This window comes from Prionailurus viverrinus, chromosome B1 (genome assembly GCF_022837055.1).
Source record: "Prionailurus viverrinus isolate Anna chromosome B1, UM_Priviv_1.0, whole genome shotgun sequence".
Taxonomy (NCBI): Eukaryota; Metazoa; Chordata; class Mammalia; order Carnivora; family Felidae; genus Prionailurus; species Prionailurus viverrinus.
Window position 1 is genome coordinate 102352763 of NC_062564.1, and position 18827 is coordinate 102371589.

General features: G+C 34.2%; 1 protein-coding gene across 10 annotated transcripts in view; it reads right to left on the bottom strand.

Annotated features, from left to right (window-relative positions):
* The window catches only part of BLTP1 (bridge-like lipid transfer protein family member 1), a 212266-nt gene that overhangs the window by 33823 nt on the left and 159616 nt on the right, over nucleotides 1-18827 (bottom strand). For 7 of the 10 annotated variants that reach the window (XM_047855118.1, XM_047855120.1, XM_047855121.1 and 4 more), the window contains 13 exons: nucleotides 18449-18546; nucleotides 17509-17694; nucleotides 16748-16916; nucleotides 14994-15205; nucleotides 13710-13908; nucleotides 10024-10083; nucleotides 7968-8194; nucleotides 7030-7230; nucleotides 6714-6844; nucleotides 5278-5401; nucleotides 2766-2875; nucleotides 2011-2101; nucleotides 1357-1419 (listed from right to left, as the gene is read on the bottom strand). In XM_047855118.1, coding sequence (XP_047711074.1) covers nucleotides 1357-1419; nucleotides 2011-2101; nucleotides 2766-2875; nucleotides 5278-5401; nucleotides 6714-6844; nucleotides 7030-7230; nucleotides 7968-8194; nucleotides 10024-10083; nucleotides 13710-13908; nucleotides 14994-15205; nucleotides 16748-16916; nucleotides 17509-17694; nucleotides 18449-18546 — 1871 coding nt within the window. The remainder of the gene's footprint in view (nucleotides 1-1356; nucleotides 1420-2010; nucleotides 2102-2765; nucleotides 2876-5277; nucleotides 5402-6713; nucleotides 6845-7029; nucleotides 7231-7967; nucleotides 8195-10023; nucleotides 10084-13709; nucleotides 13909-14993; nucleotides 15206-16747; nucleotides 16917-17508; nucleotides 17695-18448; nucleotides 18547-18827) is intronic. The other 3 variants (XM_047855124.1, XM_047855122.1, XM_047855125.1) reach the window with 3 other exon arrangements.

Genomic DNA, 18827 nt, shown 5'->3' on the forward strand with positions numbered 1-18827 from the left:
CAGTGTAACTATAGGATATATACTGAGACTATAGCTTAAAAGGGTGGGGAAAGGGAAACAAAATACATGTCAAATTAAGGTAACTTGACAGAAAATTCTTAGACAAGGATTTATATACCTAGTATACAGCTATATTTTTATAAATTATTTTTTTAAATATTTATTTATTTTTGAGAGAGAGAGCAGAAGCAGAGAAGGGGCAGAGAGAAGGGGGAACAGAGAATCTGAATTGGGCTCTGTGCTGACAGCAGAGAACCTGATGCGGGGCTTGAACCCATGAACTGTCAGATCACGACCTGAGCTGAAGTTGGACACTCACCTGAGTGAGCCACCCAGGCACCCCTACAGATATATTTTTAAAATTCAGTTTACTTTCATGACTTATATTTAGGGAAAATATATGGTTCATAAAAATGTTAATTCAACTTATAAATGATTGTGTAGCACATTTTCCACAGTTTTGTACATGAGACTAATTTTTATTTGTATTTTTAAATGTTTATTTTGAGAGAGAGAGTGTGGAGGGAAGGGGAGAGAGGGAGAAGGAGAGGGAGAGAGGGAGAGAAGGGAAGAGGGGGAGAAGGACAGAGGAAAAGAAGGAGAGAGGGAGAGAGGGAGAGAGGGAGAGAGGGGGAGAGGGAGAGGGAGAGGGAGAGGGAGAGGGAGAGGGAGAGAGAGAGAGAGAGAGAGAGAGAGACAGACAGACAGACAGACAGACACAGACAGACAGAAAGAGAATCCCAAGCAGGCTCCATGCTGTCAGTGCAGAGCCTGACACAGGGCTTGATCTCACAAGCCATGAGATCATGACCTGAGCCGAAATCAAGAGTTGGATGCTTAACCAACTGAGCCACCCAGGCGCCCCAAACATGAGAGTATTTTTTAAATGAATTGCTTTTATACATGTATGCTTTTTTATACCAGTGACTCCAAAGAAATAACATTCAAGGATTAATTTGTTGTTCTGAGGGAAGTTTAATTCTAGTTTCAATTAGTTAAAATTTTTTTAAAGAAAAGATTCATTTTGTAGTTGAATGCAGGGAAAAGAGATGCACTTAGGGATTAGCAAATAACTAATAGCAGTTTTTGATTTATGATTTGGTCAATTTGGTAAGCTGATTTAGTCTTTAATTTTGGAGATTCAATAATACTGTATAAAGTATAGAAATAAAATGTATTTGTGCAAGAGCTTGTAAGACATACATGGTGAAAAAGAATTCAAACAATCTTAAAGCTTTATGTAAAGTATTTTTGAGGCCTGAGTTTAGTACAAAATGAGAGAAAGACAATGTGAAAGCAGATTTGAGGGTGGTTAATTAGTTTTAAAGCAAAATTTATGTTGTTCTTAATAAGTACCTGAAAATACCCTTCCCCAGGAGAGCTGGATTGTGGTGTACTTCCCCATATTGTTTTTTTCAACTTAATTAAAATAATAAGAAAATATATAAAAACTCGTGAAAAATAAACAATGGTTTAATAGTAAACAAATCTTCAAAAACAAACATAAAGTTAACATAAAGTTTAACATACATAAAATTAAATGTAACTTTTAAGCTGACCTTTTCTGACTTCTGGTTTCTGCCATTATCACTATATATTCTGAACCAAAATACATAATAAAATACATAAATACATAAAGTATAAACATTCTGCATTTACACTTGTGTAAAAGACCTAATGCGGATTCATACTGGAAAGGAAAATTACTCAACAAAATCTTTCTACCTAAGAACAAGCAGTAGAGTCTTTATTCTTGGTGCAAAATGCTAGTCTTGCACTAGGACATACAACTAATGATGTCAGACATACAACATTTGCAGCATGGCTCTCAAATGATGGCACAGAGGCAGTGTCCTGCTGTTTGGTAATTTTTAGATACTTCAATCATCACAATCCACACTTTCATCGTAGATAGGAATTAGTATTTTGAAATTGTGTAACTACTATAATTTTGTAATTAATAAAAATTATTTTGCACTGTGTATCTTGAACCAATAGTATCTCTCTTACTGTATCTTGGATATTGAAAGTTACTCTGGGTCCAGGAGATGCTGCATCTACACGGATTTCAGGGAGCTCCTCAGTTTCTCCTATTCGAGAACTGTAAGGAAAATATAAAGTTACAAAACATTAGTATTGTTTTAAAAAAGCCCCTGGACTTTACAAAAGTCTCACAAATGACATTAACATTCTAAAGATTTCTAAATATTTACCTTATCCAAGGGTTAAATTTTTGGTATTCCATTTCTTAACCTGTAGCATACTATTAAAAAAGCACTGAAGGTTTTGATTAACATGAGATTTTCTGAAACTAAACCATGTAAAAATTTATACTTCTTACTTCAAGTGCTCATTTATTAGTAAGACAGTATTTTTCTTTAATATGTAAAATTTCCATTTCTTCCTATGCTAAATGTGTATGTAATCACACCTTATCTAAAAGTGACAAACTTATAGCAGCAGCTAATAATATGCAAATACTCATTTCTTTGAGTAGTCTGTAAGTTTACATATAAACTTGTCTAAATAGCAATGTACTTCTTTACTGAAAAGCACACAATGATTGTGGTATAAATATGATAGAGGAATTCTTCAAACTTTTTAGTTTGACAGTATCCATTATTACCAGTATTTGACTAATGAGGTTTATTTCTGCTCCCTTAATTATGTAATTTCCCCAATTAGAACACAATAAATAAGTAGTGGACATTTGTAAAGGAGTCAGCAATTTTATTATTTGTTTCAATGGTTGAAATATATATTACCTTGCCCTTTCCATTCGTTTAAGAGGTGGTCTTCCAGAAGCAGAAATGCTTTTTGAACGGCTGTAACTTGGTTTGTAACCCAAACCCCATTTATCCTTTAGGGAAGCAGCCTAATGAAATGGGAGAAGAGTGACTTTAAACAACTGATGGTGTTGTAATATCTGACTACAGATAAAATATTATTCTATTCAACAAATTAGTCTGTTTTTCCCCCAGGTCAATAACATGTCACTTTATTTTTATTTTTTATTAGAGAGTGAGAGAGAGGTAGAGAGAGTACACATGCACATGAGCAGGGGAGGGGCCTAGGGAGAGGGAGAATCTTAAGCAGGGTCCGGACCCAGCACAGCCCATGTGAAGCTGGATGTGGGGTTTGATCTCCCAACAGTGAGATCATGACCTGGAGTCGGATGCTCAACCAACTTGAGCCACTGAGACGCCCTGATAACGTGTTACTTTAAATTAGACTTTAAATGTCACTTAACAGTATAGGTGGATCAAAGTAGAGCAGGACCTAATGTCATTTAGAAGGAGTGTACAATGAAAATATGAGTCACCAGCTGGCCTGCAAGAAAAAAGAGAAAGACTGGGAGCAGGGGTGAGGGGTACAGAAATAAGGTGAGAAGAAAGGAAACGATTAAAAAGTAAAGAACAGCAAAAGAAAATGAGAATTAAAAAGACAGATTCTGGGAGAAAGCTAGGTTGGGGGTGGAAGAGAAAGAGAGATTAAGGGAAAGCAGGAGGGAGAGAGGGAGAGGCTGGGTTTGAGGGCCATCAATCATCTCAAGTACTACCCAAAGGCACTCCTGTGACAGAACTCCATTATAGGATAGGATAGGGTAGGGTAGGATAGGATAGGATAGGATAGGATAGGATAGGATACGATAGGAAAGGAAAGGAAAGGAAAGGAAAGGAAAGGAAAGGAAAGGAAAGGAAAGGGGAGAAGGGAGAGGGGAGAAGGGAGAAGGGAGAAGGGAGGGAGAAGGGAAAGGGAAAGGGAAAGGGAAAGGGAAAGGGAAAGGAAGGGAAGGGAAGGGAAGGGAAGGGAAGGGAAGGGAAGGGAAGGGAAGGGAAGGGAAGGAAAGGAAAGGAAAAAGGAAAGGGTGACTTCAACACTCTACTGGTGTCCAAATCCCTCTTCTCCAAATCTGTATCTAGTTGGGAACTAGATATTGAAAAGACTCAAATACAATGGAAATGTGGAATGCAAGAGGACTGAAGGGGAATTGAGGGGGAAATGACAAATGAGGTAAATGTTAAGAATGCTGATACAATTTTGGTAATTTCCCTAATCCTCTCTACCTAGTTTTATCAACAGTCAATTACCAAGTATAAACTACCTCATAAACAGTATGAAAACAGTATTTTAATTCTATTATATGATTGTTAAGTATATGGTAGGAAAAATTTTAAACACAGATTTATGCATTAGAAGTCATAACTATCCATTTATTATTATCAGAAGCCAGTGATGAATAACTCAGATTGGATTTTATTTTCAGTTTAAATAAATAATTTATAACAGTATTCAAACTAGGGTGTCTGGGAGTTTGGGATGATCAAGGAAATAAAGTTCAAGTCAATGAACCCTGGATCTCTACAACCTTTCTCCACTTCCTCTGGCCCTAGCAACTCTGACTTAATGTTTTTTATGTACTGGGGTGTGACCCAAAAACCTTATGCTGGTAAAAAAAAAAAAAAAAAAAAATAGAGGGTTCTGCTGATTATTAAAAAAAGAAAGGTTAAGAATCTATTTTTTTTAAAGTACTTTTTCCACTAACAAGACCACCTTAACCCAAAGCAACCTACCTCTATTTGAATACATTTTAGAATTATTTTCTACTGTATGTTTATAGTATATCTATCTACATATTTATCTTACTTGTTCAGCAACTGGACTAAATCCCAAAAAATGTGGTGGGAAGTGGGATCAAAGGTAAATAACTTGTTCTTTAAGAGACTCGGATTCTAGTATGGACAACTAAATGAACAAAGGGAAAAGAATGAAGTGCCGTGAGTATAGTGGCTTAGAGGTAAAGTCAGCTGCAGAAAATGGGACAGGAATAAAATGGACATCTCAAAAGACTAACATTTGAGTTGAAGACTAAAAAGAAAGTATGATTTCATGAAAGGTGGACAAAACGTGGTGGCTAAGGACACAGAATGTAGAGTCCCACTATTTGGGTTTAAATCTTGGCTCCACTGAGATTAATGGCCGTATAACCTTGGTCAAATTACCTGACCTCTGTCTGTTTCCTCATTTTTAAAATGAGGAAAATAATACAGGCTACCTCATACAGCTGTTGTACAGATTTAGTGGGTTGTTAAATATAAAGTGCTTTAAATAGTGTCTAGTACATAGTAGATAGATATGAGACATACAAATCAAATGGTATTATCACTAGCAATGGAGGAAGAAAGAGAACATAAGTATCCTCACAAAGTTTCATAAACTAAAAAATAAAAGAATGGTCTACTTTAATCATAAAATTCTTCTTAAATGTTTACTCACTCGCATACTAGACCTCCGTAATTTTTTACGAACGTCTCTTCGAATATCATTCACAGCAACAGATTCTAATTGTTGATAACGCTGAATTTCCTGGTTTATGGTTCCTTCACTTGCACCTAATTTTCTGGATGCAAAACAAATACTGCAATTAGTGTAAAGTAGTAACAAAGTAAGATTGATTTTTACTTGCTCCTTTTTAATTCTTTCATTTCTCAGAATATCGAAGATTATATATGGACAGACCAAAACCCTCCATAAAGTTAATAAAAAAAACTCTAACATTTTAGGAAATGGCTCTTTCCGACTTCTGCATTAAGAGAATCTTTGATAATCTCATGAAAGCTATGGACCCACTCTACAGAAGAATGTATGTAAAATTCTACATATATTTAAGCCTCAAGTAAGATTTTAGGGAAGTATACTTTCCTTTAGTCATTTTTAACCCCTAAGAGCAAAACTCAAACTGTAATGTAAGTCAACAGGAAAATGTGAATCATTATATCATAATTAATTCAATGAATAGTTTTTAGGTAATACCTAAACAATATGAGACAAATATATGCATTTTGTCTGATGCGTTTATTTGTCTAAATGCATATATTTGTCTAAAGTCCTCAAATGCAAATAACACAGGCATAGGTGTATGAAGATTAGAAAAGATAAAGCGTGAATATCACCTCCTGGGAAAACAAAAATGTCAGTTTGATAGGCAGGATATTTAGTCTTCTAGAGCAAGTTATTTACTCAGTACTATGTATCAGGCAACTAATAAAGAAAAAAAAATTACCACCACCTACTCCTCTCTCTCTATTCACCCTATATACACCCTAGTTCTAGAGAACCGCTAGTACAGGCAAGCAGGCAAAAAAAAAAAAAGAAAAAAAAAAGCATGAACTTTGAATTCAGACACACCCAAGTTCAAATTTCAATTCTTTAAACTCTCTGAGCCAGTTTTCTCACCTATAAAGTTTGGATAATGCCATCTAGCCACACAGAAATCCTGTGAGGATTACATTGAAATAACATGTCAGATTCACAATAGGTACTTAATAAATGCTAAATTTGTTTCCTCCCTTAAAAATTTATATTCCAGAAATACCAACGTTAGCAAAAGACTAGTGCATATGTTAATATGCACGTGTGAAAATATGTATAAGTGTGTATACACATGTAGAGATACATATATGGAATATAAAGTCAGTCATAAACTGCCCAGAAATGGGGAGTTGTGATGAGCGCCAGACTAGGACTTCACGCTTAACTTCATCACTAATGAATGTATGGTCTCATGCAAGTTACCAAACTCTTCTGGGCCTTGGTGATCTCATTTATAAATTAAAGGGGTTGTACTGCCCCAAGTCCAGTCTTTTCCACACTGAAAATTCTATGATTCTACTATTAAAAATATTCTGTTACATTAAAAATCATACACATACTTAAGATCATCTATTACTTTGGCCTGTTCATTCAGTTCTCTGATATCCACTATACGCTTCATGATTTTTCTTCCTCTAAGTTCTCCTGGCTGGCTGCATGATGCTCCTGGTCTTCGATAATCTACAGCTTCCTGAAAAATCAAAAGCATGTCTGTCAATACCACCCTCAGGTCACATAGCTAATCTAAAGTATCACAAAAATTACACCTTAAATCAAAGGAAGCATGCAAGAATCAAAGCCATCTATATCAAGTACGATGATTAGAATTCTCCAGTGATTCAATTTTCACAAGGAATCTATTTAGTGGCTACCTACGTTTCCCCATGAGTGAGCTCTGCATGCTTTCAAATGGGACTGGCTAGACTGAGGGGAGCCCCACATCTCTGGGTCACACAGATACTCTGCAGGAACAGAATAGCGCTGATTTGGGGGCGTCAGGCCTAGCAGGTGATTTACAAGTCGCTGCCCAAAGGTGAGCTTGTGGCCATCTCCACTTACTGAACTTCCATCTGAACTCTAAATGATAAACAGTAACATTAATTTTTAAAAAATTTCTTCCCAAGAACAAGACTATTTCAGGAAACAAGAGTTAAAGGATATTTTTTTTTAAAAAGTTTTAAGTCAGTACCAGAATGAAAGTAGTGAGTAACTTGATTTTTAACTACCAAATAATTTATACTATAAAATGTATAGACGGAAATACATCTTTTTAAATGTATACTTCATTTTGTGTGCATGCACTTTGCTTTGAGATCCATTTTTTAGCATCTTTCTTGAGATATAATCCACATGCCATAAAATTTACCCACTTAAAATGTACAATTCAGTGGTTTTTAGTATATTCACAAAGTTGTACAACCATCGTCATAATCTGTTTAGAACATTTTCACCATCTCCCAAATGAAACCTCAAAAGTAACAGCAGTCTCTCTCCCCATCTAAACCTCCCCAACTCTCCCAGCCCTCAGCAGCCACTAATCTACTTTCTGTCTCTACAGGTTTGCTTGCACTTTGCTTTTAATGTTAGTACATTACCTTTAAGGCACAAGTTTGTTGACAGTCATTATGAAAACTATCAATTAAAAGACAATTTTATAAAAGCAAAAACCAGCATTAAAAAATGCAGACACATGGAACCACCATTCTCTTCCTTTACACTTAGCAACTACAATATAATAAATAACGTTGAGTTAATCAAATCCCTATTTCAGGATAAAGGCCAGTCTAGAAAAGTCTAACAGTAAGTTTACTTACAGTATGGATAGTGGGAGACATAGTATCAACTTCATCCTCATCGGACAGGTCAGCTATGTTCACTGAATTGAGATCAGCAATATCATCTATGTCCTCCTCTCCTGTCAGTGTCGTAAGGGTATTGCCCAGAGCATTAAGCCTTTTGCCAATGTTAGGATCCATGTGGACATCAATCCCACACATTTTCCATAATACATTGAGCGTCCATGTTCCAGCACTACTACTTTCTGTTTAAATGAAGAAGTGGCATTTTGTTAAGTCTTGAGTATAAACATTTAAATAATCCTATATTTAAGGAATAAAATGGATGATAGCCTTGTGTAACAACTAACATCTCTCACAGCTAGGTCTCTCAGAAACATCAGACTGTGGGATTGACTTCCCTTTGCAAAGTGTGCATCTCTTGTTTCCTCTGTGCAGCACCCTTCTTTCTCCTGTGAACTATGGATTCCTTCTTCTCCCCACCCCCAAGCTGATCTACCTTTCTATGGTTGTAGTGGGAATTGCCACAATCCTCACTCATTAGCCAGAATTAGATAATTAGGCCAAGTAAGAGTCAAAGCTGGAAAACTAAAATCCCTTCCCTAGACTTCAAAACTAGTGGTCCCTTTCTAGTGATTGAGGTTGGAGAGATGAGGCTCATGAGCTGTTGGCAGCCATGTTTCCTGCCATGTGTAAGGAGGAGGTCAGCAGTATGAAGAAAATGAAGCAGCCAGGGAGGAGCAAAGAAGAGTCCTAGTGGGAGTTGAAATCTTGGTTCCTGTAGTTCCTGAGGGCTCCTTGAATTGAGCTGGTTCCTTACCTTCACTGAGATACCCATTCTGAAGTTTAATTGTGATCCGTATATATCCTTTTAATAAATCCCTTTTGGTTAAGCTAGTTTGAATGGGTTGCTGTCACTTATAAACCTGAGTTTTGAAAAAGACTTTTATGTGACCTTTCTCCAAATAAGTATGTTTACCTCAGTCATCACCCTTTCCTTCTAACATTACTCCTGGAAATTTCTTAACTTTTTCAGTTCTCTGTCAGTGGGACTAGTGGCCTTACTACTTTCTGAGACAATTTACTTAGGATGAGTACCAACGCTAGGCTTGGGGGAAGATAAGGGGAATAGTAAGGAGAGAAAGGAAATCTGCTAACTTTAATCAGCTTCTACTCCCACTGACATTTTAAGAGCCCTTAAATAAATATCTCCCTTTAGCTTACCGTAACTTAGTTTTAAGTAAAATAAATAAAAATTTATGTTGTGAAATCATCTTAGTCAAGACAGGTTATAACTTTAGAGTTATCGCCTAACTTATTTCCTAAGATATTTTTTCTCTCTAATCCTTTAAAGGTTCTGCTTTCTTGCTCAAGGGAAAAAAAAAAAAAATTCAATGGCTCTCCCTTTGTCCACCAAATTAAGTCCAGACTCCTTAATTTTTTTCCAATATTATTTTTCACATAATTCTGTTCCACCCAGTTTGGACAATTCTAACTAGACACTGTTTTCACAGCATGACTAATATTCTGTCTGCCTGAATTTTCTAATCCATGCCTTCCAGTAATTGCTTAAGAAATAATTTTTATCTGTCAAGTCCCTTTTCACGTTTGTTAAAATGTTAAAAGAAGCTTTTTCTGATTCCAGTATCCTTACAAATTTGAAATTTTTCTCTCGTCAACAAATTTCAGTGGCAATTGGAATTTTATATTTTATTGAACTTATCACTTATCATAGCTTAATTATGCTGCAGAGCCTTAACTATATCAGAATTTATACAGAGTAGAAAGTATATCTTATCCATCTTTGTCTTTCCCAAAACTTTTTGCCATATATTTTATACACAGCAAGTGTCTAATAAATAATTGTTAAATAAATAAAAATATGCTAATGTTACAAAAATAGTTTTAAAAAATCAGGGAACATCAGAATTAGTTTAGTTAAAAAATTCTTACTGTTAACATAAAGGCTATAAATATACATATATAGATATGTATATATATGTATAAAAACGCAGAATTCTATCTCATATATGTAAGAAGAAAAAAGAAAAAGTTATACCAATTGTGAACCTACCAGCAGCTGCTTGTCCTGTAGTCCTAGAACATACTTCATAGGTGCCATCTGGAACTACACCTGCACAAAAAACCACCCCCCAATATAGTTTTCAATAAAATTATGCTTGTGATTAAATATTATACTGCAGTGTTTTGCCCAAAGATTAATACCTAAATATAACAGAATAGAATCACTAGCCTCTTTAGCCTTCAGTTTCTTCGTTTTGTTATTTAAAAAAAAATTTTTTTAACATTTTTCATTTTTTGAGAGACAGTACCAGAGGGAGACACAATTCGAAGCAGGTTCCAGGCTCTGAGCTGTCAGCACAGAGCCCGATGCAAGGCTCTAACTCACAAACATTGAGATCATGACCTGAGTCGAAGTCAGGATGCTTAACCAACTGAGCTACCCAGGGGCCCCTTTAGGCTTCAGTTTCTAATCTGCAGAATGAAACGACTACCTTAGATGACTCATAATATTTCATAATTCAACATTTTTTATTTTATGCTTATGAGAACTTAACTGCAACTTTATCTTTACACTCTGCATGTGACAATACCTGACTGACCCTGAAATTCTAGTTTCTAGAGGTTTTGACAATTTGTGCCATCATTGGAATGGTCCTTTGAGAGCTACTCAAATCTGAGTTGCAGAGATACTACAACATATTTGGGAGAAAGAGTTTATTAAGTGAAAATTTCTATTATGTGTTTTTTTTTTTTAACATGATGCCAATAACTAAAATCTATAGTTTGAGATGTATGTTACCTGTACCTCACATACAAATTATAGAATATGAGAGAACTAGATCTTGTCCTAGGGTAAAATATGGCCCAATTCACCTTTATAGTCATAGTTATAAAACAGAGCAAAAGAAACTTAGTAACTCTTTCAAATCTAAGAATGCTGGAATGAAAAGAAAACCCTCTGAAATTTGAGTAACATAATTTAGGCCAAATGAAAGCTAGTAAATAAAAAAAAGGATAGAAAACTTTTAGGATTTTTAATCCTAAGAAGTATCAGAGAATTTTTTTTAATTCAGTTTTAAAAATTATATAAAATCATATATTACGAGCCATGATGAATTAAAAAGGAATATTAAGATTTTTAGGAGAAGATCCAAATGCTGAAAGTGAGGAGAAGGGAATCAACTAAATCACTCTAATCAAAGAGTTTGAAGTCTTTCAAACTTTTTTTTTCCATGCTACATTTTCAACTTCTAATGGTTTTTATAATTTCTATAAATACATGTTACTGAACAGAGTCTTATCTTTCCTATCTACTTACATGGTCCTTTGAACTCTTCCTATAGATTGTCCTTTCTAATTTTTACTGCAATTCCTAGAAAACATTATCACCCTAGAAAGGCAATTCCACTGTGCCATCTTTTTCCTAGGGCCTGATTTTAAAATGATCTGTAAAAAAAAAAAATCCTAAGGCATAACTCTACCTTTTCTTGTTTCTCTACCCTAACTCAACCCTTTTTTGCCAAAAATATTAAACGTCGTTTACATTCTATTTATTATTACTAACAAAACCTAATCTGCCCCTTTTATAATTTAGAATTCTTAAATCAATGAAGCAACCACTCAACTCGTCTGCTTCCTTCCCAAGACACCAAACCAAAAACATGTTATAAACAAGTCATTTAATATCCTACAAAACCTAAAATAAACCATGATTATTATCACAATTATCAGCATGTTTGTATTCTACTTGGTATATATACACTGAGGTGCTGAGTTATTATTTATGCATTTTTAATATATTTTTGATTTTGATTCAGAGGCACATTTCTCATGCATTTTCCTTTTATAATAAACTGTTTAAGAAAGGTATTCTTCCTTTGTGTCCAAAATATTCTATCCATTTTAATGATTATAATAATGGCAGGGGCGCCTGGGTGGCTCAGTTGATTAAGCGTCTGACTTCAGCTCAGGTCATGTTCTCAAGGCTTGTGGGTTCGAGCCCTGAATCAGGTTCTGTACTGATAGCTCAGTCAGAGCCTAGAGCCTGCTTCAGATTCTGTGTCTCCCTCTCTCTCTGCCCCTCCCCGGCTCATGTTTGGTCTCTCTCTCTCTCTCAAAAATAAACATTAAAAAAATTTTTTTAATTATTTATTTATTTATTAAAAAAAATTTTTTTTTCAACGTTTATTTATTTTTGGGACAGAGAGAGACAGAGCATGAACGGGGGAAGGGCAGAGAAAGAGGGAGACACAGAATCGGAAACAGGCCCTAGGCTCTGAGCCATCAGCCCAGAGCCTGACGCGGGGCTCGAACTCACGGACCGCGAGATCGTGACCTGGCTGAAGTCGGACGCTTAACCGACTGCGCCACCCAGGCGCCCCCCAAAAATTTTTTTTTAAATAAAAAAAATAATAATGGCAAAGATGTCATCTTAATACAAGCCAGTAGATTTAAATTTATTTTAAGAAAAAAATAGACAAGAATTATAGTGATTTTTAAAAGTTTTTAATATTTTTATTTTGAGAGAAAGAGGAACAGGGAGAGAATCCCAAGCAGGGTCCAGGCTGTCAGCTCAGAGCCCAACATGGGGCTCGATCTCATAAACCGTGAGATCATGATCAGAACCTAAATCAAGAGTCAGATACTCAGCTGACTGAGCCACCCAGGCGTCTGGAGTTACAGTGATTTTTAAAAATAAATATAACAACTGTGTAAAATATTATTTGTAAAGATTTCTGATCCAGGCTATTTTTGGTCTTTTGAATATTGGGCATAAGTACTTTGATATCAAGGCTTCTTAGTAACCTGAAGTATTTCAGAGAAATCGCAGTATTTTATATGAATTACCTAAATGAGAAGCATACAATACCGAGAATTTCACCTATAGTTTTATCTAAGTTTTAATCAACATGGAATGTCAAAACTTCAATTTTTGTATAAAAATAATGAAGAATATTCTTGTTCTTTAAAGAATACCCAGAACTGGTAAGATTTTCTTCCAGTGGAGAGGGCAAAAAACTGCATAAACAACCGCATGCTACCTTTTGTAGAGTAAGTATTAATTTTGGCTTAGAGACTGGCTGAGGAATTTTAGTTCACAACCTTTAATTCCTCAAATGCAGTTTTTTCTTTATTATAACATTAATGGTGATTTGTTAACTCTGCTATAATATTTAATATATTAAAATAAAAATAAACCCATATACTTTCAAAATTGTATATAAACACAGCTTTAGTTACTCCCAACCTCCAGTATTATGGAATTGGAAGAATTCACATAAGTTATACTCTGTAGCTTACAAATTTAGACACATGGATTTATTAACGTCAATATTTTGTGGCTGGAGTTCCTGTTCCTGGTTATCTACAACCTGTTCTATGTTATATGATGAACTAGTTCTTACACATTTATCACTTTCTTTCAAGATCCCCACGGAACAAAGATGCTTTATCTGGTCATTCATGAATCAACTACAGGAAAAAACCAGGTAGTAAACAAATCTTCAACTGTTATACTATTAAGCAGAATGCCTAACTGGTTTACTTACCCAAACTACTAAAACCTGACATTTTTCACAAATATGAACATTTAACTAGAAATAGCTCTTATTTCACAAAGTCCAATAATATTCCTATAGCTGAGCATCCTTTGGTTTTACAAATAAAGACACTATTTCTGTTTTTTTTTTCAATTTAAACAAATTCTAAACATCATACAGAAAATAAGTCACTCACAGGCATTCATCACTAGATCGCCACGAATTTCTGGTTTCCAGTCATCCCACGACGTCTCAAAGCCATCAGCAAAACGAATACAAAAGTTTTTGAAATGCCCTTTACTAACCAGAGATTCTGAAGAACAAGCAGTGATGAGAGTACTTTCAATGGTCAATACTAAAGCAGAACCAATGTCAAGGTCTCCAGTGTGATTAGACTGCAAAACATATTGAATAAAAAATAAGACAAAATACAACACTTTTTTAAATTTGGAAATTCTCACAGAATTCCTAGGAACAAAAGTCTGGAAAATGTCAAGCCTAGAAAGCTTAATTAGAAAGTACTGTAAAAAGATGCTTTTAAAAATTACTGAAGTGAAATACATTTGCCATGTGCATCTTTTTCTTTTTTAACTCGCAAAAGGTTAATTATCTAGTTTTCTATCTCAAGCTTCTGATTTAGTTGTGGGGAACATTCTCATTATGACAACCACCTTCGGTGTGTATGGCTTTCCTGAGTTCTGTCCATCATGCCATTAAAAAACTACCATTTTTCAACTCCTGAGGCATAAATATATGTTGCCAATCCTCAACCCAGGACTTTTCTTCACAGTGTGTTGCCAAACAAAATACTAAAAGATAAACCCATTTGACAACAGGTTACAGGTTATTTACAGTAAATTTTAACAGTAAAATAGACCTCTGTATTTGTTCTAATTTTAACTTCTTAAGCCTGATAGGGGTTTATAGCCCTTTTTTGTCTCATACACGTGTCCACGCAACTAGGTACTCCTAAGAATTAGTCCTAAATTATGAAAACTCTTGCTTTATCCAACACACATACTTTGGAAGTTTCATTACCAACTATTTCAGCTTAAAAGCATTTTGAAATTCCCTACTCTAATTTAGATGAGGTTACTAAACCCTATTACACAGTATTCTTAAATGTTCTTTTGCTTCTATTTTATTAACAAGTGCATGCCAAAGACTTATTTGCTAAAAAACAAAACAAAAAGATTCTGAACACTAAGCTGCTTATTTCCAATGTAAAAATTAAGGCTTATTAGATGGGTATCAATCTCATCATAATTCTGATGAAGAGCGCTTCAGAGCAAAGTCTCATGAGATACATATTTAATACACTGTGGATGAATAATGGCTGAAGGAATTCAATTTTACTTGCTATTTACTAAACCCAAGTTATAAATTGTTAACCTGAAAAAATTGTTATACTCTATATCCATAGAAATGGTTAGTAGAATGTTTCACTCTTAATCTTAGACTATGATTTGATTTTCTGTACCTGTGCAGTATTTGTGATGGGCAGACATATTCCCAGATCATTCACAGTAAGCTGGAGGAAGAGAGTCCCAAAGGCCTGGGCTGATGTTTGCTGGATACCTGGTAGCATATCTACTACTTCCTTTGTAGCCATATGGATATCTTTATGTAAAGCCATTCGTTGTTCATTCCAGTTGTCATAGGCAGCCTTATAATTCAGCCAAAACAGCACAGCTTTTTATAATTAAGGCAGGGAGGAAAGAAAATTTAAATGAAAGCTGTAAAGCTGTAAGGCAAGTAAACCTCAATAGCTACAAAATCTGGCTTATTACTAAAAATTATTCCCACCAAAAAATACAGCATTAGAATTAGAAAGGATCTAAGATGATATGGTCAATTTGACAGAGGAAAAAAAAAAAAAGCAGAAAGTAGGCAAATGCATAATGGCAGAAAAAAGAAAATAATCCAGGTCCATTTGTTCATGTAATAAATTATTTGTGAAATGCCAATTAGATGCTATGCAACAGGATGCAATAACACATGAAAACAAAACATGGCCCCTAACTTTGTAGACTTTACTGTTACAACTGTTAAAAATTCCTGAAGGAGAGGTACATAACAGTAGGAGTATACATTAAAAAGATGTGACCTACAAAAGTCAAGACATCTGAGTCTGTAATAAGAATGAAACCTTAAGGAAAACCTCCATTTAATGCTGTGTATAGAGGGAGAAGCCTAAAGAGGAGGTAAACATGAAGGAGCCAGAGAAGTAGAAAGAAAAGCAAGTATCCTGGACACAAAGAACGCAAGGTACTTTAAGGAACTGTTGAAAGCTGATGAAAGGTAAGATGTGAAATGAAAAGTAAGTGCACAGAATTTAACAAAATAAAATGTTATCCATAACACTGCCAAAAGAACAGTTTTCTAACAGACTTATCACCAGCCAATGCCTACACCAATTTAAATCTTAAATCGCGTCATAAATGGTTCTTCATTACTTCTAAATTACAATTCCAACATATTTGCCCAATATACAGTAATGAGATTGTATCTATCTGTTCAGCCTTATTTCCTATTATTTTCTTTTATGAAAGCTGCTATAGTTTTTAGACCTCTGTGTTCATATATATTCATTCATATTCTCTCTCATTTGGTAAACATTTATGTAGTTCTTACTATAAGCCAGGGACTGTTCTAAAACTTGAGATACAAAGATAAATAAGACAAGCTGTCATTTCGTTGTCTTCCTAGTGAACTCCTAACTCCAAGTCGAATCTGAAGAATTAGTTTCCCCTCTAAGAAGAACAGGCAAAGTTAGAGGCTCACTCAGATACTAGAACATGTATCTCTCTAACTCCTCTCTGTAGTGTACTTTGCTCTTTCCCACTGGACTGAGAGTTCCTTGAGGGCAAAGATCCTGTTTTCCTTATTTGTCTTCCATGCCCAGACAGGAAATGTTTACAGACAGAATAAGTGAATAGACAGTGTCAAAACAAATGGGTACATTAGTTTTTGAAAGGAAACCTTATTAGCATTACAATCAGAATTCTGAATCAGACATCCTATATATCCCATGTAGAAGGCAAATAACTTTAAAAAATAAAATAACTTTAAAAGCTGATATAAACAACAAACTTTTCTTGGATGCTCACATTTCAAATTTAGGAGACATTTAGCTGTCAAGTATTTACACCAGTAAACTACAAATGATTCTTATCCAACATTTCCAAAACGTTTCTAACTCCAACAAGACAGTGTTGATGGACTTTATCTTACCTCTGTCAAAGGCCACAGGCTGTGCATAAACAATTGGTCTATTCAAGGTAATAAGCACAGCTTCTCTATCTGAAGAACCACTGATTTCTTCTCGGAGGGCATTTCTTAATCCAATTCTGGTTTTAAAATAGGCAACTTGATGAAAATCAGAACCGGCTTCCTCATAAACCTAAAATAAAATTAAAGGCTCAATAAAATCAAGTAGTGGAAAATGTTCCGACAAAAAAACCTAAACATTTTAATAATTTCTAGCAAAATAAAACAACAGTAACAAAAAAGCCCCCCATGAGCTGTGAAAGTTAAATTTTTATAAAATAAAATCTGATTTATTGCTGTGTGTGTATATTTAACTTTTTATGTTTAACATTATGGCAAGAAAAACTTACCAATATTAAATAGTAAGAAACTTAGTAACATTTTAAGAGTTGGCCAACGTTAGTACCGAGTGCTGAAATAAAAAAATAATGCTTAACAAAATAAAAAGAAATTATAAATATTTATGAAGATGCTGAATTAAGCTTCACATGATTGCATTTGCACTAAACTATAAACTAATAATATAACACCCAAAACACTAAGTAAAATGCCAAACTAAAACTGTAAAGGCCTTCTTAAATGAGGCTTCTTCACTCCAATTTACAATTAAAAATTTTAGGAACATTAAAAACATTTTTTTTAAAGTATAGTAATATTTAAAGTAGTTCAAATTGATATACAAAATTAAAAGCCAAAATTCTAATGTCAGCAAATTCTGTACTCACCTGATGTTTGACAATTTGTCCTAATGCCAGATTTAAATCCACTTGGCATTTACCAAACAGTTTCAGATAGCTGCTACTTCCTGGTGAGGCTTTGGTTTGAAGTCGGTTTGAAAGTTCCAGCTCTATCAATCCAGTTTCAAATCTCACAGCTCTCATTGATGGAGTTGTGGCTGTTACTTGGATGCCCTAGGAGATTATGTTAGGAGGGAAAAAAAGAATCTTAAATCAACAATATACACTCACTTAAATGACACCTTTCAATATATGATAAAATAGCCATGTTTAAAATACATATGGGTTGTCTAATGAGCTGATAAAGCTGTCAACATTCCTTAATTTCTCATATTAGTAGTGGATTTTTTAGCTATTAAATTTCATTTTAGTATTTTGTATTTAACATCTGAACTGTTCATGGGTTAAAAACATTAATTATAATTAAAGAACTATTTGGTAATAATGATATTTTTAACAATGCTGATATCTTAAATATTTGAAATATTAAGGTTTCTATTAAGGTATTATTGTTAATTGAACAAATGTACAAAATATATCTTGCAGAGTAACTTATAGCTGTAATAATTAGAAAAAAATTAAAATATTTACCAGTAGGGAACAGTTAAATAAACTGTTACAACTATATAATAAATAGTAGAGCTGTTGAGGAAGATAAAGTTGATCTATATGTTCTGACATGGAAAGGTATCCAAAGTTTTTAAAATGCATAAATAATATGCATATGTAAAAATACAAATAGAAAAAAGTACTAAAGAATATTCACTTGTTAAAGCCTTTTCTCTTGAGTGGATGGGGTTATACTTCATTTTTATTTTCTACTTGGCACATTTATGTATAATATGAGTTTTCTATAGCTAAAAAATTAGAAATTTAGAATTAAAAAATTAGGGAAATACTTTGAAAAGTATAATTATTTGTATGTTACCTTAAACTGCAAATTCAGGGAATAGAGTAGAATTTTAGGCTTATCTCCATCTGCCGTCCCATCATGTTCATTCCAAAGAGGAATAGGCTGCTCCCCACCTAAGTAAATGTGAGTGTGAGGAAATCTCTTTAAAAGGAAAATGATGATTATTTTGTTCATTTAAAAAAATAAAGAACAGTTATTTTCTGTTTTCTGATTATTAATCCAATTATTAGGGAACCTTAGCCATGTTACATTTCCTGCCATAGATATAAGATAGGGATAATACTGCACATGTAGGCATTTATTAAAAACATTTTATAAGGGCAAAATTAAAACATTATGTATATAATTAAACAAATGTAATTATATGTCTCATTTTTCCATTTATGGGAAAAAA